At 44.2% G+C, this 25586-nt stretch overlaps 1 protein-coding gene across 1 annotated transcript in view; it reads left to right on the top strand.

Moving 5' to 3' along the window:
• Positions 1-11828: 11828 nt before the first annotated feature.
• The window catches only part of TPRG1 (tumor protein p63 regulated 1), a 332481-nt gene continuing 318723 nt past the window's right edge, over positions 11829-25586 (top strand). The window contains 1 exon segment of the mRNA XM_061193285.1: positions 11829-11923. Within this exon segment, the coding sequence (XP_061049268.1) occupies positions 11902-11923 (22 nt within the window). The 5' untranslated portion in view covers positions 11829-11901.

The following is a 25586-nucleotide window of genomic DNA, read 5'->3' as shown; positions in this document are numbered from 1 at the left end:
ATGCGGGCTCAGTAGTTGTGGCTTGTGGGCTCTAGAGTGCAGGCTCAGTAGTTGTGGCGCACGGGCTTAGTTGCTCCGCGGCATGTGGGATCTTCTTGGACCAGGCTTGAACCCATGTTCCCTGCATTGGCAGGCGGATTCTTAACCACTGTGCCACCAGGAAGTCCAAATTCTTATTATTAGAGAGTACGTGCAAAGAATGCCTGAAAAAGATTCTATAAATACAATTTCATGGTGCATTATTAATTTTCCTTTGTATAAATCAATGACTCTTGCCACTAATTTATCATGATAATGATTCTTATTCATACTCTGGATAATAAGAGAAATCACAATCACACGTTCTGGTGGAATGACTCTTTTAGTTAAGTAAATCTACAGATGCTTGAAGAAGAGTTTTCTTTCTGGCTCTCAGAGATTGATGGCTGAAGTTGTCTCATTGTCACTGTGGAAAAAGTTCCTTGGCTGGTTTAGCCTCTGGGGGTGCACTCTCAACTCAAGCAAAAGCACGAAGTGGTTTCACGCTGCTGTGTGAGAAGCTCAACTCAAGTAAACTGACATTTATTGAAAGCTTCCTTTCACAGGGATTGTGCTGATGAAGGACTGTGAGGGTGATTAGAGATGAATGTGACCTTCACCCTGCCAGTTATAGGTTTGCTCTGGTGGAAGGAACATACACACACACACACACACACACACACACACACACAACTCAAGATGATCAGTGATGAATTCTAAAATGTTAGCAAAGTTTTATGCAGTGGGAAACTCAAGCAAGAAAAATAATTCTGAACTGGGGGTATCTGGGACATACATGTGGGGAAGGCACAGTTTAAACCGTCTTGAACATTTACTAGAACTTTGGCAGAGTGGAAGGGGGAGGGCCCCGCCTGTGCAAAGGCCCGGGGGAAGGAGGGATCATTGAGCGACTGGGGAAAAGCAGAGTCTAGAGTGTGGTAGAAGAGAGTTTTGGAGAAGCAGTCTAGAATATTGGACAAGTGTGGAGGACCCTTGATGCCTAGCTGAGGCTTGCTTTTATTCCACAGGCAACGGTGTCTGTGGAGGTGTTGGAGTAGATCCCATCACAGTGAGAAAAGTGAATCAGCCAGAAGCAAATGTAGAAGCGGTGCTTTTCTTTCCTGATCCACAGTGGGGTGGTTTTGGAGGAGGCAAGGCTGAGCAAAGTCTTCTGGAAGGGATCTGGTGGCCCCTCCCAGAAACCATGCCTGACCTTCTTCTGTAAATACTAAATTACCTGTTCATTTCCCCAGTTACCGAATCAGTGAAATCAAATCAATCACTGTTAATTCTAACTTTAGTAAACATTCTTCAGTTTACATATAGGATGCTCTTCCTCAAACCATTAATAACTGCATGATGCGTGTGAACTTTGCCAAGGAGGTTTAGGTGGGGGAAAAATAGCATTCAATTAACAAGCTTGTCAGAAGCTGAGTCATTATAAATGACAGGAAAGCACATTTGCAATATTAAAAAAACTAATTAGAATATACATTTTCTAGAAAGCCATTTTATATTAATGAAAGGGGAAAAGCCTATGCATCAAATCTCAGGACAAAGTAGAAAGCGCCCTTGTGGGTTACCATCCATGATCATGGGAAGCACTAGAGCATGGTGGGTAAGCGCAATGCTTGAGTGTCAGACTACCTGCGTTAAACCCTGATTGTGCTCCTGAGAGCTACTTGGCCTCAAGTATGTGCTTAATCTCACTGAGCTCACCCATCTATCACATGAGGATGGAAACAGTTGTGAAGATTGAGTCAATACAAGTAAGGCTCCTAGAACAGCGCCTGCTATATCACAAATGCTATATAGACATTACCTTCTACTGTCATTGTTGCTATTACTTTTTTTCTCTGGTCCTGTGAGGAAGGAAGGAAACCCACATGTCTGCGGACTTATTATGTGACAGACACTTCCACAGTTACTATCTCATTTAATTTAATATTGATAACTCTTTTCATTAGTTATTATTATTAACCACATTCTATTGATAAGGACAATGTGAGAAGTTACGTGTCCCTGTTGGAGTGACCCAGCCAGAACTGGCTCTGAGACTGGAACCCAGGACGATCTGGCTCCAAGTTCCCATCCATCCGAATGAAGTCCCTTTATTTGAGAATGTTCTAGGCAAGGTTGGTTAATCTAGCGTCCTCTGATCAGCTTGGCTGTGCTTCGTTATGGATTATATTAATGGTGGGAATCATTCTGCTTTCTTTTCCTGTCTAATTTGCTCTGACATCAGCCACGCAAGCAGTTCTCACAGACTGGAGATGCTGAGTAGCCTCGTGCTCCGTAGACATGTCAGTTCCACCGGAGACAGAGACAGAGAGAAAGCAGCCGGAGAAGGCAGGTGACGGCCACTTACCACATTGCGTGACCCTCAGGGGAAATGGAACAGCAGTTGAGGAGGAAGAAAACTCACCCGACAGGTTTAGTCAGTGCATGATTATGATCTCTGAAGTGTGGAGAGCATAAAGGCACAAAGCCCTTTCCCATGTGCACATACAGTATTATCTATTCTTCAGAAGGGCCTGAGAACCCTCAGCAGGGAAACCAAAAGGCCTGCCAGTGGCAGAGCGGCTTTTAACCTCGGGCCTTTTCCAAATCCAAATTTGCTGCCTCCCACAGTAAGAAGAAGAATACCAACATCAAAGACAAGAGAAATAATTTTGAAATTAAGACGAAAATAATGGGCATCCCTTAGAGAGGTGGAGAAGGGTGCCGTGGTCCTGCCCTAGGGCAGTAGTGTTCTTGCTCCCGTAGAAAGGCTCAAGCTAAACACTGTGGGGCCTTAAAAAGAGCAAATGACTTGTGCTGATTGTCAGCTGCTAGGCAGGATCCCCCTTCACTTCCAGAGGTAGTCAAGCTCTCCAGGGGATCGGAGTGTGGGCCAGGGTTCAAAGTCACTCACATCTGATGGCAGACCCCCTTCTCTTCCGGCGCTTCTTTGATTCAAGTAGGAAGTAATTCTAGGAACTTCTGACCCTGTGTCCTCGTCAGTAGTAATTTCGAAGCTTCCTTCTTGGTAGATCTGTGAGGGGCAACTTCTGCTGCAGCAGATCTCCTGGAGGAAGCAGCTGGGGGAGTTCTCATCCTGCCTTTGTTTTTCTCTTTCAAGGAAAAACTCCTTGAGAGCTGAGGGTGTCTGCCTCGGTTTGGCCTCCCCCTCCCTGTGCCTGACCCTGGACAACTGGTGAGAAACAATGTTCTCTCTGTCCATTGTCATGACCAACTAACCCTGTGGTGCCCCTCAACTTGGGCAATTCCTTCATAGCCATCTGGCACTTGGCTGCGTTTCCTTATTATTTATGTTTGGAAAAACTTAGGGGTGTAATCTTTCTGTCAGTCAAAGCTAAAGTTTCTGCTAGGGAGAGAATGTTTTTTAGCTATGTGGGGATTTTGTTTGTGTTCTTTTTCTCCCCAGTCCATTTTTTCTTTGGCTCAACATGGAGAGGGGGAATTTAGCTCTGGCTGCTTGTGTTGCTGGAAAATTGGGGTGCAAGAGGATGGTCATGTCCCAGGTCTCGGGTGAGCCCCTGGCACGGGCCACCAAGTGAGGGTCCTTGGCTTCCCGCAGGTAAGAATTCAAGAGCGATCCACTGTAATGTGAAAGCAGCTGTATTTAGAGAGATACACACTCTATCGGCAGAGTGTGGGCCATCTCAGAATGCAAGAGGTGGCCCTGAAATAAGGGGAGGTTAGTTTTTATGGGCTGGGTAATTTCATAGGCTAACGAGTGGGAGGAATAGTCTATCTTGGAGAAGGGTGGGGATTTCCAGGAATTGGGGCACCACCCACTTTTTGGCCTTTTATGGTCAGCCTTGGAACTGTCATGGCGCCTGCGGGTGTGTATTTAGCATGCTAATTATTACAATGAGCGTAGAATGAGGCTCAAGGTTTACCGGAAGTTGAATCTTCTGCCATCTTGGACCTGGTAGGTTCTAACCAGTTTATGTCGTATCCCACTCTTAATGGTTGTGTCATTCTTTAAATGGTTGTGCCCTGCCCCCTTCCTTCCTGTCTCACTAGGAGTGCGGGCTTGGACAGCCCAGGCTACATGCGCTGGTTGGAAGAACCCAGCAGAAGGAGAGACAGTCAAAAAGGTTTTCAAGTTAGAGAGGTGATTTTCCAGGATCCAAGAGCAGTGCTTCCATTTGTGCCAACGACTGAATAACAAGCAGGGTGTGCCTCCGCTGTTTCCAGCAAAGGCGCAGAAAGAGGGTTCTAGCATCCTGGAGGATTGGGGTCGCTGTCTGAGGCTCAGGCTGGGCTGCCGTGCAGGGAAAATGGAGGTACCCACTCTGGGCCGGTGCCGCCTAAGTCCACATCTTAGTCCTGATCTCCTCGTGTCTGGGGGTGGTTCCCATTAAAGGCTCTTCAGCACCTCCAACGCTGGCTGTGCCTATCAAACTCTTTTACTTCATTCCCAATCTCGTCCTCCTTTTGCTGCTTTGCAATCACTGCTCACAGTTCCATTCCCGTCAGCCAGTCTCCCAGGCAGAAACTTGAGGGTTCTTGCTGGGTTCTCCTTCTCCCGTCTCCTCACATGTTGATTCCTTTCAATCATTCTGCAGCCTTGTCTTTGATCTTTTCATTCCTACTAGGGCTGCCCTGGTCAGACCCCCATCCCTTTTCCCACGGATTACTTTAGCAGCCTTCTAATTATCTTTTTCTCTCCAGTTTCTCTTTCCACCAATCAATCCTTCAGAAAGCTTCTTGAGCCACTTTTTTAAAATAATTAATTAATTAATTAATTAATTAATTTTTTGCTGTGTTGGGTCTTCGTTTCTGTGCGAGGGCTTTCTCTAGTTGCAGCAAGCGGGGGCCACTCTTCATCGCGGTGCGCGGGCCTCTCACTATCGCGGCCTCTCTTGTTGTGGAGCACAGGCTCCTGACGCGCAGGCTCAGTAGTTGTAGCTCACGGGCCTAGTTGCTCCGCGGCATGTGGGATCTTCCCAGACCAGGGCTCGAACCCGTGTCCCCTGCATTGACAGGCAGATTCTCAACCACTGCACCACCAAGGAAGCCCCGGGCCACTTTTTTAAGTTCCAGCTCTGGTACTTTTATTTCTCTACCTCAAAAATCACTGATGGTTCCCCCTGCCATTCCTTAGTGTGTCATTTGTGGGGAAGATAGGTCTGCTCCTGGGGACAATTTCAGTCACTCTTATTATCTGCATTTTTCCCTTTCTTTGCTTCTGGTCAGGCTACTGTATCCTCCTGGAATTCTCTTCTCCTAAATCTCTCTTTGTCAGAATCTTTTTCAAGGTCCTGCTCAAATCTGGAAGTGATGTTATGACAATGAATAGGACTAAGCAGAGAGTATCAACAGGGAAATGGGTGTGTGAGGACACTGCAGCAGGAAGGAAAGAGCCTTGTCAGCCCCTAAGGTCGGAATTGACTACTCCTTCTCCTCTGTGTTCACAGAGCCCTTGGCACCTTGGTGATCACACTATTGACACCCACTCTGTATTAGAGAGAACTGCCCAGTTTTATGTCATCCACTAGACCGAGGATTCTGTTTGGGTAAGGACTGTGTGTTACTCATTTCATTCAACAATTCACTGGTCAGACGAGTATTTCTGCACACCTGGTATATAGGTACCAGAGGCAGAGGTAGGCACCAGACACACAGTGGTGAGTGAGGTATCCCAGTGCTTCTTACAGAGATCCAGTCGCTGTATCTCCAGGACTTGGCAGAGTACTGATCACACAGTACAGACTCAGGAAAAATGTGGAACTGAGTGTCCAGGAATATGTGCTTGTGTGATAACAAGATGAGTTTGACTTCCCATTGAAGCTACTTATTACAAACGCCCCTGAACAGTCTTTGCTCCTCAGGGTCATTGTGGAGACCAAGGCACCTCTCACGGAACATCCTGCAGAGAGGGCACAGGCATGCACCCAGCCCTCCATTCCAGTCTCCTGGATGCTTGGGCACAAACATCCCCCTTCGATAGCAGACCTGCTGCCAGTTTCAAGTCGTTTGACCGTGTTCTAGTTTGAGCTAATTTTGCAAGTCAAATTGCTTAAGAGTGAATATGAAATCTTTGACTGAAGCCCAAATATATAAATACCCATCACATTTCCTTCCTCCCCAATTTTGCAATCATCCCCAAAAGCTGTTCATGTTGTCCAGTGTAATTAGTTATTTATACACCCTCATGTGGTTCATTGTTCTGAATTAAATTGTCTGGTATACAGAATTTCTCTTGCAAGGCTTGTTTTTGCCATTTTACTGCTTTCTGGAAGCTGTTTGTAAATATGTCCTTGTGGAACCCTTCGGGATACTTGTGAGCATGCCTACGACTGTGGAGGGGAATAAGCCAGGGCATGAAAGCAAACACGCCCTCTGAGGTCTCACACTGTGCCCTGCTTTCGAACACAAAAGTCACCAAGAATTATTTTTCCTTTCTTTGAAGACCCAGGGGTATTAGAATGAACACAAAAATAGTCACAGAGAGGTAGAAGTGGAAATCAACTTGGAGACCTAGCCACTAGATTCTAGTGACTCCATTTTGCCCAAGAGGAAGCCAGTTCCCAGAAAGGAGAAGTGAAAGGGACCGGCCCACAGCCTCTTGTGGGTTAGTGGTAGAGCCAAGCCCACTCTCTTCAGCTGACTCACATATGCTCTTTCTACTAAACCACTGAGTGTATTAGTACAGGAGTGCCTTGGGCACCTCTGGGCCTGTTATGCTTTGGCCCTGAACTAGATGGCCCTCGACTGCTAAGCTCTGGGCCCTTGTGTCTGTATTTTATAGCTCTTTTGTCTCCTCCCAAATGGCTTGGCAGCCAGCTATTACTGATGAGCGTTGCCCATCGGGAAGCAATTCTGTTTTTCTCTTCTGTCATGCTGTGATCAGAGACTCCAGATGGTCCATCAATTTTATGTAAAATGAGACTCATTTCTGAGTGAGGGTCTGAAGGTCCCTGTTTCATGGGAGACATCCAGAAGGTTTACGACCCAGGATATAGTCCATCTTGGTGAATGTTTCATGTGCACTTGAAAAGGATGTGTATTCTGCTCTTGTTGGGCAGATTGTTCTGTAAATGTCAGTCAGATGCAGTGGTTGATGGGGGTGCTCTGTTCTTCATATCCTTGCTGGGTTTCCATCCATGAGTTCTAGTTTGTGAAGTTTGTAACATTAGCTTTGATGGTCCAGGAGTCTCTTTAGATTTTCTTTCCATATCAGAGTATAACATCTTGGTTCTTACCTTAAAATGGGACTTTCTGGCCAGCCAGATTAGGGATCAACAGCTGGGCACTTCTGGAATAGTTGGCCAGATAGTATGATTTGAAGAATCCTGAAGTCTTCCTCCTAACACACATATATGGACTGTCAGTGTGCAAACCTACCACGAACTTCTTCTATGAATCTCATTGGATTAAGACCTATTGTCTTACCTGAGAAACATCACATAAGCTAACCAACATCATAACTTTTAAAACTCATTATCTTCCTATGTTATTATTCATGAAATCCCCAGATTTTCTACAGTGATTACATATTAATACAATTTATTAGATTTTAAATACTTTTATGCTTTATATTTTGATTTTAAATTATTAACTATGTAACCGTACGGAAAAGATATAACAGATGTCGTGTACTCACCATCAGAATTAACAGATGCTAACATTTTGCCATATTTGCTTCAGATCTCTTTTTTTGTAAAAGAAATTAAATGTAACACACATAGTTAAAGCCCCCACCTGCCATTTCCTCTTCCTCCCTCCTTCTTTCCCTCCTACCCTCTACCAAGGAAAACACTATTTGAATTTGGTAGGTATCATTCCCATGAATGTTTTCGTACTTTCACTCCAAACGATGTATCCACAAATAATATCATGGTTATTTATATAACCAAGACAATTTCATGGTTATTTATTAGATTTTATAATCAGAGGGGGAATAAAAGACTCATCTGTCGTGTTCAGAAGCCCTAGGTCCATTTTATTTTTTAATTTTTAAAAATGAATTAATTTATTTTTGGCTGCGTTGGGTCTTTGTTGCTACGCGTGGGCTTTCTTTCATTGAGGTGAGCGGGCTTATTGCGGTGGCTTCTCTTGTTGCGGAGCACGGACTCCAGGCGGGAGGGCTTCAGTACTTGTGGCTCGCGGGCTCTAGAGTGCAGGCTCAGTAGTTGTGGCGCACGGGCTTAGTTGCTCCGCGGCATGTGGGATCTTCCCGGACCAGGGCTTGAACCCATGTCCCCTGCATTGGCAGGCGGATTCTTAACCACTGCGCCACCAGGGAAGCCCCCCAGGTTCATTTTAATCTCTATTGCTTCCAACTGGTTTTTGCTTTAGTCCTGGTTTTTATGTTCTTTTTCTGGTGATCTTCCTACCCAGGTTTATTTCCTCCTAGCTAACATCTTGTCTGGCTTTTGCCAGAAATGGTAACTTGGACCTTGCTCCCATGATTTGGTCTTTGAAGCCGTGGTCTGTCTGCCTTTGGCTTTGCCCATCTCAAATCCCTGTACTCTGTCCCCCAGAGTATCTGTACTTGGATACTCGGTTGCCTGGTCTGTGAATGGCTGTAGCTCTGTTGCCAGACCTGAGTTGTCTGCTCAGCATTCCAGCACCAGTAGGCGGGTTCAGGTCCCACACTGCCTTAACTGTTCTGCTTAGATCTTCCATGTTTGGAACCCAACCCCTTGAGAGAACACATCAGGGGAAAGCTGAGACCGGGAGGGGGGAGGCTAATGAGTATGGTGATGATGACTGATAGTAGCTAACATTCTTGAGTAATATACTGTAATCAAAATGGTAAGACCTCAGGTGTAACATGTATTCAAGATGTGTTGTTCAAAATAATGATAGCTGCTGTTTATAGAGCACCTACTGTATACATCAAGTACTGTTCTAGGCACTTTTAATCTCATTTATTCTTAAAAATATCCCATATTTTACAGATTAGAAATCTGAAGCATAGAGAAGCAGTGTAGTACAATGCTGCTTCTTTCAAAGCTATCTTTTTTTTTTTTCAGGGAAATACGAATGTGATATATGTTATCATATGAATGTTACTTCATTAAAGGGGGTTTCATGGAGTATGGAAAGAGCACTCAACTTGAAATTTGAAGTCTTGGGTCCTGTTCTCCATCACAGATGAGCTGGATGATCTTGGAGAATTCATTGCCTCTCTCGTTTTCTTTGGTTTTCTCATTTATAACATAAAGGAGTTGAACCAAATAACCTCTAGGTTCTGTTTGTTCCACCTCCGGCCTTCTGTGCCTCTGATCAAGAATCATAGCACCAAATTGCCATCCCAAGAGAGAGGAAGAAAGGCAATGACACTGATATTTTAAAGAAGGCTGAAATAAGAGAGTAGGCAAAGTTTCTATCAGCCAGATGCTTGTCCCAAATCCTTAACAACTGAAACCAGTTGGATTTCTTTTCTGCTTCCCAACTTGAGCTGGGAAGGGATCCAGGTCATAGAGGGGTAGAGAAGACAACAAAACCAGTTGCTCACACTCATAGCTTTCTTGGGTAGTTTCTTTTCTTCTCTCTTCCTTTTCTCCCTTCCTCTTCTTTTTTACTTTTTTAGAAAGCAAGGACTAAAAATAGAAGATGCTAATTAAGGTAACTAGGTAAGAGATGGAGAGTTACAGGAGGAATTTTATATCTGCTCCAGGTTTCTTCTTTTCCCTTTTTTCCCAGTTCTTTCTGATCTTATTTTCTAAAAATAGACCTATCTGAAGGATTGTGAAATAAGTCCGGCTCTCCTGTTTAGTGAATTTTTAACCCTGGGGACACCTGTTTGCTGAAGCAAAAGGTAGGGAAAACCTTGGAGAATCCTTTGACTGCTTTTGGACCACGTGGGTGGTGCTTTTGGCCTTGGAATCAAGGGAGCATACATTTGCTCAGTGAGTCTTTATTGAGCTCCTACTGTGTGTCAGTCACCATGGCAGACACTGGGGATAAATAAGAAAAGAAAGACTCTTACTCTCATCACTCAGGGAGCTTACACGTCAAAATAAAGAACGAAACACAAAAGTAAATATACAATTATGAAATCTGAGAGGTGCTATGAAGGAGCTATGAAACCACCCCAGTTCCTGCCGTTTCAGCTCTGGCCCTGCAAAAGCATTCCTCCATTCTGTCTGCACTTCTGCTACATGGGGTTCTTCAGTCTGACCATGAATCATCATCCCTAGACTGTCCACAGCACATTGTTCCTCCATGTCATCAGTGAGGATAGGGCCCTCTTGGGCTCCCTGGGACTCTGCTGCCTGGCCTCCTAGCTTACCTCCCCGGCCCTTCTCTGTCAGGCTCTGTTCTCTGAACACGGATGTGCTTGCAGTTCTCCAATTACCCGCTTTCTATTCCTGCTTTGGGCCTTTTCTCTTTCTGATCCCTTTACTAGGAATGTCTTTCTCTCACCTCTGTCCTCACTTGTGCAAATCCTGCTCATTCATCCAGGTTCTGTTTATGCACCTATATCCTTGCTGCAGCCATTCCTGAACTCCTCTTTCTGCCTCAGTGTATCTGCTTGCCTTCCTTCCCTGATGCCTCATGGCATTCGCTTTATTGTGCTAGTCAGAGCGCTCATCACCCTCTGCCTGGTGTGAGATAGTTATATATAGTTATACCCATCCTAGGCCTTACCTGCTTATCTGCACCTTGAACACATGGATATTATTTATCTCTGAATCTCAAATAAGAGGTGCAGGTAACACACAATATGTGTTGAATCAGTGCGCCAATAATACAGTTAATAATGAAGCATGTGAACAGTCCTATATAGTTTTACAAAGAGAGTTCATATATATTGATATTATCTAAGTTAATCCTCAGAACAATCCTGTGTGAGAGGAGCTATTACAATCTCATTTTATAGATGAGGAAATAATAATAGTTATTATGATTACTAGGTGCTGACACTCTGCAAGGCAATATGCTAGGGACTTTCCATATATTAGATACATATATTAGATCTAATTCCAATAAAAAGGACAGCCATGTGTACTGAGCACTTACTCTGTGCCAAGCACTATTTCCAGCCCTCTACATCTATCAGCTCATTTAATTCATGCAAGAGGTACTTTTATCATCCTCATCTTATACATGAGGACATTAAGGCATGTGGAGGTTAAAAAACTTACCCATAGCTGAATGTGGGTTCCAAACTAGGTAGTGATTGTAGAGACAACCATTCACATAGGATCAGCACTGCCAGTACTGCTTGGTTAGACCTCTATGAAGTATAATCATGCCCATTTTACAGATGAGAAAACTGAGAACTAGAGAGATTAAACTGAGAACTAGAGAAAACTGAGAACTAGAGCGATTAAACTGAGAACTAGAGAAGTATAATCATGCCCATTTTACAGATGAGAAAACTGAGAACTAGAGAGATTAAACTGAGAACTAGAGAAAACTGAGAACTAGAGCGATTAAACTGAGAACTAGAGAAGTATAATCATGCCCATTTTACAGATGAGAAAACTGAGAACTAGAGATTAGAGTTGTACGATATTCTCAATATCGTACAACTGATCAGGGCAGAGCCTGGTCTTGTACATGCAAAGCTCATGTTCTTGAACCACTCATCTGTGTTGTCAGAGACACATGACAATGGCCAGCCTAGGTATATACAAATTTCCTCAGCCATGTGAAAGTTTTATGATTCTTTAACATCTGTGGGTCTGCTCTGCTCAGTGCGTTGGGCTGGACCCTGTGTATGTTGGGCAGGGTGGGGACTTACAAAGACTAGGATACAGTACCTTGCTTCCAAGAGGCAAATACAAAACAATTAAAATATCCTGCACACCTATTCCCTCTCTCTTTTTTTTCAGCGTGGTACTTGTTGCTGCACCTTTATCCATCCATCTGGTGGACATCTTGAGGGCACCGGGGAGACACAGGCAAAGAGTTATGTCCAGAGTGGTCAGCAAAGGTAAGGGGCTAGGATAAGTCCCAGAGTGAGTGAGCCTGGCCTTTTTTTTGGAGTCAGGAGCAGTGAGTAGGCTTGGAGACTTCTGGCCCTAGGGAAAGCAGCAGCTGTTTGTGCCCAGTTTCATGCCATGGCCTAGGATGGAGGCAAGAATATTGGGGCAGTGACCCAAGACTATGGGGAGGGGAGGCCAGCGGTCACGCTGGAGATGCCCAGGTCACTTTGAGCGACCCCTCCCTATGACTAGGTGGATCCTTGCTCCCCCTTGCAGACCACAGCACGAGTACTGGACACACCCCAGGACAGGGGTGGGAGACCGGGGTTTGGCTCCCAACTTGTCCACTCTTCAGCAGATGACTGTGAGCAGGTCACTTCCCCCTCCGACACGTCATTTCTACAGGGACTCTGTGAAATGGACATACGACTTTCTACTGTGCTTGTGTGGCCTGGGTTAGGTCATGATGTTCGTGAGAGTGCTCGGCCCACTGTGGGTGCTAGGGGCACATGAGACACTGAGGAAGACACGTCTAGGTTTTGCCGCCTCTGGAATTCGTCGCGACGTGGTTATGCCGCGGTTATGCTGACAGAGGGCACATCAGGTTGACTCCCACAAATCTGACAGGAAGATGGGCATGGTTTCCACGTTACCCAGTTTCCAGGCCTGGAAGTATTAAACCTACCAGTGAGAATCAGCTGGCACTAGCAAGTTTTCTGTGTGGGAGCGGGTGGAGGTGCGGGGTAGGATGGGGGAGGAGCTGAACCGGGAAAGGAGGGGGAAGGATGGATGTACGTAGGAAGGATCCATGCCTGGAAATGAATGTCACTGAAGTGAACTCTGCTCAGGTTCCAACCTGGTAAGGGAAAGGGAGAGGCCGTCAGGCGACCAGGCTCTCTCGGCTCTGCACTGACTCATCCTGTGCCCTGGGTACATCCCAGCTTCTCTCCCAGCCTCAGTTTCTCCATCCGTGAAACAAGATGCTAATTTCCCACAGCTTGAAAAGGCCTAAGGTTCTTGTTATTCACGGGGAGTTTTCGAAGGAAGGGTGAAAGAGACAGGAAAAGCCCCCCCCCCCCCCCAGTCTCTGTCCTAGACCCCGGGGCCCAGGCCTCTTAAAACCAATTCTGGAAGCACTTCCTGGAGGTGGTGGGGGAGAGCCAGAGGATTTGTGCACGTCGGTGAGCGTGCGTGCGTGACAGAGGGCTTTTAAATGAATCACTGTATCTAGCGGGGCAGCACCTGCTCCTCAGCCTCCAAAGGCAGCGCGAGCAACACGATCATTCAAAAGCTGCTGCTTTCCATTCACGTCTATAATTAGCGCGCGGGCTGCGGCCACAGCTGGCGCTGCAGGGGGAAGGGCTTCGGGGCGGGGCCTATCCCCTTAGGCCCTCCCCTTATCATTCCGCTCCCCGCCCTCCCCGCCCTCCGCGCCCGGAGTCCCTGGCGGCCCCCACCCCGCCGCCGTCCCGGGTCGGGGGCTTGGCTCTCGGCCGCAGGATTCCTTCACTTATTGCCTGGATCCCGGGGCCCTCCGCACCCTCACCTTGGGGCTGCGTGTCCAGGAGAGCTATATTTAGGCTGGCATCCCCCTTACCCCCCCCCGCCTCTCCGGCGTCCCGCCCTCCCCTCTCCCGCCCGCTCCCCCGCCCTCCCCGCCGCCCCTCCCAGCCACCTCTCCCTCTTTGTCGCATTACATAGTAATCTGAGATGGATTGGATGAGCTCCAGGGAACAGAATGTACTTGGCAGAGACGCGGGGCTTGATGTCTGCAAAATGTCGGAAACGCAGCCAAGAGCTGCTAACTGGGTCATTAACCTCCAAAAGCAAAGCGAGGTCTGTAGGCCCGCTTTGCCTCCCTTCATCTCGCCAATAAAAGTGCCTCAGTGTGAGGGGAAGAAAAAGCCCAAGGTTGGCTGCTTTGATTTCTAGGCACCAAAGGCAGGCCTGGCCCCTCCTCCTGGCCCGGGCTCTCCGGCCGCCCCTGCGCCGCGTCCCAGTGTACAAGTGGCCTTTGAAAGGCCGGGCCACCCCGCGGGGCCAAGCTCGCGCCTCTGGGAAGACGTTACCCGGCAGCCCTTCCCTACCGCACGGCCTCGGGCCCATTTTATTGGGTCCAGGAAGAAAAATGGGACTGGGGTGGGAAAGGATTAAAGGAGAAGCTTTTAGGTCCATCCCATACCCCACAACTAGAGGGAAGGGTTTGCCATCCATCTTCTGCGACGCTCCCTCTTCCTCCTTCCCTCCTCCCACTCGGCCTCCTCTTCCTCTTTCCCCTCCTCTCTCGTCTCCTTTCTGAGAGCAGGCTGTGGGGTGGCCGCCTGCATACATGACCTGGCTCCAGGAGACTTGAGCTCTGTCACTTGCTGCGTGACCTTGGATGAGTCACCCATTTCTCTGCTCCTTCATTCCCTTATATGTCAATTGTTGGCCACAATAACACCTTCCTGACCTATCTCGCAAAACTGTGAGGCTCAAATGTGAATGTCACTTACAAACTGCAACGCTCTGCTTAAGTGTCACAGGTACACAGATGTTCTCTCTGTCTCTCTTGACTCTTCTGAAAGCCCCAAGGTCCAAACTTCTTCTGGACTTGTGTGTACTCCTGAAAAATAGGAATATAAGTAGTCTCACCAAGAAGCTTCAAAGGTTTGAATACTCACAAGGGGAAAGCCCTTAAAATCCACTCCCCTCAAGCTGTCTAGCCCTGTTGGATTGCCAAACAGACACTTCCCCCTAACGTCCAAACCCACTTCTCCAGCGGCTGGATGGCGAGAGAAAGTGCTTGGTACTGAAACCAGAAGAGGTCGAGCAGTTCCTCAAATGATGAGACACCCTTACGTAGTGGAGGGAAGACAGTTGGCCTGGTGACAACGGCAGCAGCCTATGCCCTGTGAGTCTGGACATCTGGGTGAGTCTCACCTCAAGTCCAAGACCGGGAAAGCTGATTTATGCAACCCCACTTAGGACAGGAGGAGAGCTCACCCCTGGTGGTGTTCACAAAATTAAAACCAAGTCCAACCGGGCATCAGCATTCTTCCTGTCCCATCCCTCACTGGGTTCACTCCGCCCTCCACTGCAGCCACAGCAGATCCACTCTGCCTCCTCACCATGTCCCACGGAGGCCCACGCTCCCCTGTCACTGGAGCTTGGCCAAAGCTTCTTTTTTACAGTCACCTGGAAGACTGTTTGACCTCTCATTACCACACACGCAGATCCTTTGCATCCCTCAAAACTCAGCTCAAATGACAACTCCTCTTTAGAAAGAGTCTAGAGATGTGATGTCTTTCTCTTTCAACTCTTCTTGGGACTTTTTAATGCTGTCTCAGTATAACCAGCCATCTTTGTGCTTATTATATCCTTCTTATGGAGTAGACATTTCTCTATGAATAGGGACCCTTTATTGTTGATCTCAACTCTGAAGGTTAAGGTGACCAAATATCCTGGTTTGCCTTCCTACTTTATGCCCGTTGCCCTAGTATAATTAATGGCTCCCTCTTTCACTCTGGAGTGCTCTGGTTTGGACGATAAATTCTGTGGTCACCTTACTTCGGGTCTCTATCCAAGTACCTGGCACATGAGTAGACTTAATAAATGTGTGAACTGTTGTGAAGAATATATAAGAGCTGTTTCTTACCCGATTCCCTGGGGGCTCTCAGCCCTACCTTTTTCTCCAGCCTGGAGGCATTTGGTTCTCTTCTTCTTCCCTCGGGAAGAACTACAGAAGGACTTAGTGCCACTTTCTTTTTGACAAGCCTTTCCAAGATTACAAATGTTCTGACCCAACTAGAAGTGGCTTACTCCAATTCTTCCCATGCTTCTCAGCCCCTCAATAGTCGGACAGCTGCCGGGTGTTGGAAATATGTATCAAACGCTAGAGAAGGGCACTCGGTCTGTGGGATGAAGCCCTCATTTCCAGCCTCAGCTGGATTTGTGGTCTTGCCCAATTTCTTTAACAGTCCCACTCTTCAGAACTACTTTCATTTATGTAGTAGCCTTAGGAGGTCACAACTTGGAAAGCTCAGAGCTGCTTTATTACAAAATATGTAGTTAACATTCTAGGTATGGCTCAGAGGGTAGGAAAGATATGGTCTCTTGCCCTTTTGCATCATAAGTTTTCTCAAAAGTCAGCCTGTTGGGCTGTTTGTTGACTTATTTTTAAAGACACCAAGCCTTTGGAAATAACAGCAGGCAAGATGCCTGGCTTTGAGAATGGAGCACCAGCGTCAGGAAGGCTGGGTCTTCTTTCTCCTTCTCCTCTGACTCACTGCTTTCTGGAGCATGAATCATATGCCCTTTCTCGGCATTGGGTCTCACTTCCTTCATCTCCCCTATAAAATGGGTGTATTTGCCACTCCTACCACACAGGAGGGGGCTGAGGCTTTAAGAGGCCTTGGTAATTATACAAAAAAGTATGATTAAAAGTAAAAATGTCCTGTCAGTGTATTTTGGACTCTCTGGAGGGGCACACATGGAGGGTATGTGAAGCCATTTTAGGATGCTGCTTTAGTTTCTGGAACACCTCAGTTCACTGAGAACGACCTCTCTGAAACTGGAAGTGGGTGGGAGAATCAGTCTCAAGATGGAGGTGGGAATGAGTCTGGGCTGTTTGAGTGGGAGTGAGAGTCATGGGAGCAATCAAGAAGGGGAACAGGGAGCTGGCAATAAAAAGCAAACAGGACTATTGTATGGAGGGCTTTAATGCTGGGTGGGGACATTTGCACTCTCTCCTGAGGGCCACGGGGGATCAGTGGAGGGGACTGAGTCGGGGCACGGCGCGATCTGCAGTGTGTTTTAGTGAGACACATCTGTCAGATGGAGGGGCAGACTCTGGAGCTGGCATCTGTCACATCCCAGTTTGGCCTTAAGCGAATGGCGGCTCCCCTCCATCTGAGCTTCTGTTTCCATCTCTGTAAAATAAATGGGTAAAATGGCCCTGAATAACTGGAACATGCTGTGATGCTACAGTAAAGACCATCAGGAAATTGTGTGTGTGTGTGTGTGTGTGTGTGTGTGTGTGTGTGTGTGTGTGTGAGGGGGGAGGTGGTAACTGCTGTGTTAGACACAAAGCTATGTCTGGCAGCCTTGGTCTTCAGGTAGGAAGCCTGAGCAGTCTTAAGAGCTTAAGCAGGTCTGGAGGACTCCCTGTGTGTCCAGAACCTGGAGATCTTTCTTCAGGTCCCAACACAGCACATCTGGATTTAAGGCCTGGTCAGCAACCTCTGTCTAGACTTGTGTGCTGCCTACTTCCTAGTCGGGCTGAGACAGCTGCTGTTTGAGAAGGCTGAACTGAGGTTCATGCTAACCGGCTGCCCCTCAAAATGCTTCGGATCTTGCCCGCTCCTGTGTTAGGTTTCCAGGAAGGCTTATACCATCCAGGACTACATCGTTCGGGGCCTCAGAACTCTGCCTTCAAAGTACGACTTGACAATATGCCTTGACATTTACCCAGGTCCATTATAAGACTGGCACCTAGAAGATTCTTTATTATGAAGGTGCTATTGGGATATCGTCTGTTAAGTTATTTAATGGTCCTTATGTAAAGACCCACATAGAAAACCCTCGGTGAACTCATATAGTAAAGAAGAATATATTAAAAGTGGGGTTCTCTGGGGTCATTTTGGGGTTTGCAATAGTTCCTTTAGGTTCAGGGATAATTGAATGTATGCTCCTGTCTTATAGATGGATTTAAAAATACGTATGCTTTTTACTGTAAGCTTCCTCAAATTGTTTTCCACATAGGTTTATGTAAATAAGTGAATAAATAAATGAGGGTTCAGCTGGATCTGAGTCATTGTGTGAAGTGGAGAAATAAGTCCACTTATGACTAGTGAACTGACTGAAGCCCTCCTAACTTTAGTTGAAGCAAAATATCCAAAATATCAGAGCATCCCTAGTGAAAACATCTTCCACTCAAACTATTTTCTTAGTGCTCCTTTGTTTGAGTTGCAGTTTTGTGTGAGAAGTTTTGAAGGGATTGTGATTTTCTGTAAGCAGTGCAAGGACCCAGTAATAATTGGAAGAAGAAAATCTAAATAATCCAGTGAGTTTATGGGATTAGCAGGTATATGGTTATATGGTGAAAGTGACATTTCACCCATAAGGACTAAATAATCCAGGTTGATTCTATCAATTACTATGTTGTCTTGAGATCTGTGTCTGAGCGTTTATCAAATGATGGGGGAGAGCAGTTAAACTTTGAGGTCCCTTTTAGTACTCATGTTCTATTTGCCTACAAGTCTCTACATGAGTTGACTGATGGAGCTCCACAATCCACCTCAGAATCTATAAACCAGCTAAGAAACTGATGTTTTCTCCCTTACCTGTAGCCCCACACCACACCCCTACTGCTGGTGAATGAAGGGCATATCTGGAGGGGAGTGGCGATGTGGCTGAAAGTTTGACACAAGTTCTTCTGTCCTGTGAAGGACATGTGTGTTCACTGAATAATGAGTGATTGAATGAATGGTCAGCTACCCTTTACCTGCCATACATGGATTCCCCCCAAATATTTTAAACTGTAATTCTAAGATGCTAGAAACCCATACTCTGAATATAAAATGTGAAACGAATCTGACAGATTGTGTGATTCAACTCCTTCAGTTGATAGACGAAGAAAATGAGGCTTAAAGAGACTTACCCCAGGGACTTGGCCCAAGACACAGAGCCAAGAAGCCTCAGAGCCAGGGCTGGACCCCAGATCTGCACTATTCCTTGGTGCTTATTTTTTGCTACTAGCTGGGTTGCAATGGATAAATCTTCTGCTAGGCGACCCAGTTGCTAAGCTTTGATTGCATCATCCTTGGGCTCAAAAACCTTTGTGGATTTCTGCTACCCATTCCTAATTTAAGGTTCATTTTGTGTCATTATTTGGGCTCTGTCCATGATATCTGGCACCACTTAAAAAAATGTAGGTATTCCCTTGTGGATGGTGAGGTAGGGAGAGGCAGACAGGTGATTTTGCTTAAGCTGCTTTGACTGTCTCTGACACATACCAAACCTGGTTAACCTTTTCCTGATTTCTCAGCTCTCAGCAGCTTTTCTGTGCAGTCACCTGGATGCCACATTTCTTAACTCATTTCCTATCTCTTAAGGATCAGTTAAGTCATTTTTTTTTCTTGGTAGTGGGACGAGAGGTAGAACTGGAAAATGGGGTCTTCAGCAGTTTAACTGGGCTATGAGCAGAATTCTATATGACAAGGCAAGAAGGACCAACGATCTGTCTTTCAGGTCAGCGCAGAAGGCTCAGATAACACCAGCCAGCCCTGTGTTGAAGGAGGTCGAGATTGTCCTCCCAGAGTTTCCCACCACTGTCCTTAATTCTGTTCCAAGAGTGCCCTCTGCTGGACCGGTGCAGGCCCCAGCAGTCTCAACCATCTTGGAAATGGGGCCAACAGGGACTCTGGAAGGATGAAAAAGGATTGGGATTTCCTTGAGAGATGGGTTCCCCTTCAGGGAAGCTCCGAACTCCCCCTATTTAAATACAAGCTCAAAATAAGATGGATCCATTTCACGAGGTTCTCTTGCCTCTCTCTTGTTTCTCATTCCCTCTATTTCAATTTCTTTCTTTTGTCTCATCTTGCTGATTAGTATTTGGGGAAAGAATCCACCGTGGTAATTCAGCCTAAAAGATCATCTTGGGGTGGAAAAATAGGATTTAAAGAGGGGAAACTGGGTCTAGTGAAATGGGCATAAAATTATGGATTCTACTTTCTTGAGGCCTAATGGCTGGGTTTCAAAGAGCAATTTCTTAAAATAACTCAATTTCTAATCTCAGATTGTATTACTCCTTAGGTTAAAAACTTTCATCAGCCATTCATTGCTCACTAAATTGAGTCAACAGTCTTTACCTTACATTCAAGGTATATTTATAAATTCATAATGCATTATTTTGTTTGCATTTCATTTATCAAGGCTAATAGCATGCTTATTTTAAACAAGAACTTTACCTTGATCTAGTTTTTAGGAAATGAAAATGTATTGAAATTTTTAAAAGTATATTTGAATGTCAAAGTCATACATTTCACATTAAAAATCAGGCTCAGCAAATACTTAATCTGCTTATAATTTTGAACAAGGCAAAAGACCTTGCTTAAATAATTAGCTTTTTAAACAGAAGCAATAATTGGTAGATTGAATCGTATCTTTAGCATTGGGTTTAGTTCTAACATGTTCTTTGGAGGGAAACAAGGTGAAAGTTACCGAACATTAAAAAGTTTTTGGGGTTGATACTCTTTGAAGTACCATGCAGACAATGGAAAGGCAGTGGCTAGGAATATACTTACTGAATAAATAGAGGCAGTAATATGGTAAACACTGAAATTATGCTGAAAAATGGAATATTGAAGCTGGATGAAACCTTAGAGAGGATTTCACCCTCTTATAACCCAGATGGTACAATGAGACCTAGAAAGAAAAAATCTCCCAAAAGTTCAAGGGCAGTTATTGGAGGAGCCCGGATTGGAATCTGGGTCATCCAATTCTCAATCCAGAGGTCTCACCACTCCCCAACACTGCCTCCCTACAAAGGCGTGAAAAAAGACCCATATGTAAGAGATCCTAACGTGCATTTGGAAACTGCTGCCTAAATCCCAATGAAATTAAAAAACATTTCCTAACTCAGGCTCTGTCCCATTTCACTATATCCGTAAGAGGCTGTGAGAAATGAGGAGTTCAGATCCTGACACTGACCCTTCATTCTGTTTACACATGGGCTGGCCAGATGGGAGAGAAATAAAACAAACATTTGCAGCTGTTATGGGGGGAAGGGGGAGGGTGGAACCCATGAGGTTTCCAAGTTTTGATCCAACACATCAGAACACATTTAATTTTTACTGCTGGCTTAGAGTTTACTGCCTTTAACTTCCTCTACAAAGCCTGAAGGTTGTCACTTCATGTCGAAGCCTGCACTGATTGATGATGAGGGTTTCTGGAGCTCACTTTAGCCATCACCACAGCGGTCCAAGTGACCAAGGCAGCTACTGTGCCATTACAACTGTGGGGACCCCTTTCTCTGCATCCTCTGCATTCCTTGATGCCAGGTCTGTGGTTCTCCCTGGCAGGCAGAGGCCAGGAGGGGCATTGTGTGAGAGACAGTGTATTCTGGTGAGCCGAACATGGGCTTTGGGGTTATGTAAGACTCAATTTTAATCCTGGCCCAGCCATTCACTGGTCATGTGATTTTGAATTAGTTGCCTTAAGTCCAAGCCTTATTATCGTGTTTTTCCTTAAAATAGGAAAACTAATATTTTTCAAAGTGAAAGGATTTAGCAACATAATGTATTTGAAGTTTATAGCAGGAGTGTCCAATATATCATAGCTATTACTATTATTTCCTGAGAGTTTTTTCTTCTTCCTGGAGCCTATATGAATGATGTAGCTACTAATTTGTGATGATCTAGAGGACAGCATTGGGCCTCTCGCCTTTATGCTATTTCTTAAGGGCTCAAAAATGTGATGACTTATTGTTATTATCAATAATAATAATCAATTATCAATAATAGTCTATTCTATTTGTATGTTTAAAAAATTTTTAAGGCACTCTTTTTTTCCATTTTATTGTGAAAAAATTTAAACCTATAGCAAAGATGAAAAAATTTCATAACACACGTATATCCACTTCTTAGATTCTACCATTAACATTTTACCAAACTTGCTTTATCATTTATCTGTTTATCCATTCCTTTATCCATCAATCCACACTTTATGTATTTCAAAGTAATTTGCAGATAACAGTACACTTCTTAAATTCTTCAGCATGAATATCATTAGCTAGAGATCAATGTTTGTTGACTTTTTTCTTTTAATATACATTTATATACAATGAAATGAACAGTCTGAATTATACATTCATTGAATTTTGACAAATAGTACATCTGTGTATCCCAAACCGCTACTAGGATATATAGCATATTAACATCACCCTGTAAGGTTCTCACATGTCCCGTCCCAGTCAATCCCTGTCTTCCCCAACTAGGGAGAAACTCTATTCTGATTTTTTTCACCATAGATTAGTTTGACCTGTTCTGGAACTTCATATAAATGGAATAATATAGTATGTACATGTCTGTATAAGTCTAATTTCATTCAATATAATGTTTTCAATTACTCATTCTTGTTACTGTATGTATTGGCAGTTTGTTCATTCCCACTAAAAAGCTATCTTTAGTAAGTGGTGCGCATACCTCCTTGAGAATTCTGAATTGGTAAAAACAAAAAGCTTGCGTGTGTGTGTACAAAAAGAAAAAATATGGAAGTAAAGTCACCAAAATGTTTATAGTCTTTACCTATGAGACATGCAATTGGAGCAAGAGGAAGAAATGGGAAATTTTATTCTTGAACGTAGACACTTTTTTATTGGTTGAAATTTTTACACATATATAGAGACTTTATAATATAGAACAAGTATTTTAAAAACAAGACAACAACTAAACTAAGCTCCTTGTGGGATGGGAAGAGGCTGAGGGTCTTGTGCTGTGTCCAGCTGAGGAGCATGTGTCTGGGCTCTCCTTCTGCCAGGGCACCCTCTGTGCTCCTGGGTGAACAGAGCCTGGAAAATGGGTGCAGATGGTAAACTCTGGGTGAGACGATTACTTAGAGAAAAGGTGCATCTGAGACATAAAATATGGACACGTTTTGAGGGGAAACAAGGCATAAAGCATCATTAAGATGGTTGAAAGAAAGAATTCTGAAAGAAGGCTACTAGGATTAGAATAGCCCAGCAAGGAGAACCATAGAATCCTACAGCCATAGACATGAAAGAGGCTGAAGGGACATTTACTGTGACTCCTCTATTTTGAAAACTGTAAAATGAGGCCCTACCTAAGAAAATGACACGTAATCTCATTTCATCACTGAACTTTAGAGCCAACACCAGAGATGTTGGAGCAAAACTCTTTGAGGGCTGGTCCATGTCTGTGTACCCTGTGAACAGTGTCACATGGTTAGGTGCTATTTATTGAAAGAGTGAGACATAAACTGATGCTTGCTCAGAAGAACATGCATCTTACCCAGAGGATAACAGCCAGGAATTACCAGTGTCCACTGAAGCACCGCAATAAGAGATTCAAATTATATTTGAGAGACCTACGTTAACTGTAAGGAGGACTTTCTTGGAAGACAAGGTTGTGGAAACCTCTGTTTCTTAGAAGCCTTAAGAATATAATAGAGTCTCCCATGTTGAAAGAGTTTAAATGTGGTGCTACTTGCCAGGCTAGAGATCTCTCATTTCCTCCCAATTAAAAAAAAAAAAAAAATCCAAGACTTGGGTTCTTTCTTGCAAGTCTGACCCCTAGTGGTCATCATCTCTGGGTTGTGCGAAAGGGAAAAAAGGCCAAGAAAAGGAGGAAAACCCAGACTTCTTTTTGGGAATTGGTAATGAATCTTAGAAATTTCCTAGTCAAACTGTCTAATGGGACTAATTAAACATGAATAGAAATGACTTCCAGCATCAGTGACTTTGTAGTAAAGCTTGAAGTGGAGCCCAGGACCTTTAGCTGGTGCTCTAGTTTCAGGATCCAATTCTTACACCTTCCAGAATCTCTCACCTCCAGTGAATCTGGAAGATGGACTCTGGCCAGACATTTAGGCTTCAAATACACCTACGGCCCTGTTCACTAGCCATTAGAGAGAAGTTATTTTCTTAAGCTAGTAGAGTACAGAAAAATAATTTATTCTGTTCTGAGCACTGTTTCGTGGACAGACGACTTCAGACAAACTGCTGCCCTTTCTGAGCCCCAATTTATTAAGACGAGGGAAACTACGTGATCTCTAAGGGCTGGTCCAGAGCTAATGTTTAAGATTTTCAAGTGTACATCGTATTTTGGCACAGAGTTCCTCCCAAATGGTGGCACTGTTACCATTACAAAAGCACTCCTCCCTTTTAGAATAGTAATCCCTATTTTGGGATCTTCAGAATCCTATAGGATCAGGCTGCACCAAGAGATCTATGAGCTTTCTGAAGTTGCATGTAGTTGTTAACGCTTCTGTGAATTTTCTTGGAGAGAGAGAAAAAAACCTCCTTAGATTTCACCAGAAGGGTCTAAGATCACCCCAAAATTCATACAAATCACCAAGTTAACCTTAGAATTAGGTTTCCAAGAAAGTGAAGGACGTAAGCTCTAACTCTTTTCATAGAGTTACACTTAGTGTCTCTTTAGCCCCTTGTTGACATGGAGACAGCAGATATACACTGCTTCTGCATTCAGGGTCCAGGAATTCAGTTCTCATTCTCTCCTTCTCTTCCATGTTGAGGAACACTCATTAGTCAGTAGATGTAACTCCCACTGAGCTGACAGAAGCCCTCCATTCCCTTTGTAAAGCATTCTGACAGATGCCCACAGCACACTAAATACTCATGGCTGTGAGACTTCTCTCTGGGGTCCTGTGCCCATCTCCTCCCATCAGTTGAACTGTATGCTTGCTTACCAAGGGTCAGCTGATTTTTTTCCCCCCAAACTTATTTATGCCAATTGTATTAGTTCATGTAATTATATAACTTAAATATTATGCAAACAAATGAAGTATGAGTGTGAAAATAAAGAGATCGTTTCAATGATAATTAATTGCTTTGGAAAGGCTTAAGGGGGATGAGTTGCCAAAAAAATACTCTACAGTTAATTTGTGGGTGAAACAACTGTAAAGGATGACAAAAATTAAAATCTAGACGAATTCTGCAAGTTTTTAAAGATTTCCTCCATTAAGACAAATAAAACAAAAGCAGACAAAATAAAAACAAAAACACTTGAAACTGGAAATAATGGAGTATATGTTATGGGAGTGGTTTAGTCAAGAAAAATGAGAAGGAACTCTGGAATTGGAAAGGGTATGCTTAAAGAAAGGACTTGGCCCACTGACTGGCAAATGAATGTCTTAAGTTAAAATATATCAGATGATTCCCAGCTTTAACCACATTTTCTGATTAGCTGTCACTGATGGCAGTGTGTTTCTTTAGTATTAAGATAAAAATATCAAAGTGAGGTCCAAGAGAACTGGTTTGCTTATGTCTCCTGAGTACTAATCACTTGAAGGTTTGGCTTTTTTAAACTTCCCATAAAATCTCATTTTACTCCTGTAAGTCTGTTTCTTGTAAGCACTTCTTACAGACCTTTTCCCCCTTGAAGCCAAACACCAAGAATTCAGCATTCAAAACCTCTATTAAATTAATGTTTGCTCACCTTAGCAAACCAGTAATACTTACTCAAAATCTGGAAACAGATTCACTGTTCATTGTCTTAAGATTTCATCAATGCAGGGCCATTTGTGGTCACTATCAACATTACACTCTGTCTTTACAGAGTGTATGAGCCACAAACATAGGTACGCCTTTTGCTTAGCCTTGCCTTCTGGGGAATGTATGCTATAGAAACAACATATCTGAGGAGAAAAATGAACTGCACAAAGAGGTTCATTGCAGCATTATATATTTAGAAAATATGCCAAAAACTGCTTAAATAATTTTGCAAAGGGCTAATCATTTTATTATGATATTTTGGTCAAATATCATCTGGTAGTTATTGCTGATTGTTGTATAGTCATGAAAATGATAATTATGAAGAATTTTAGTCATAATTATTGGAAAAATGTTTGTGATAGTAAATTAAGTGAAGAAAGAAAAATGCAAAATGGAATGAACTTCATGATTACAAATGTAATAAATGTATACATGAAATT

Source organism: Eubalaena glacialis, chromosome 6 (assembly GCF_028564815.1).
Source record: "Eubalaena glacialis isolate mEubGla1 chromosome 6, mEubGla1.1.hap2.+ XY, whole genome shotgun sequence".
In the NCBI taxonomy this organism is placed as follows: Eukaryota; Metazoa; Chordata; class Mammalia; order Artiodactyla; family Balaenidae; genus Eubalaena; species Eubalaena glacialis.
Note: the sequence above shows the minus strand (reverse complement) of the source record. Positions and strands in the feature narration are given on the sequence as shown.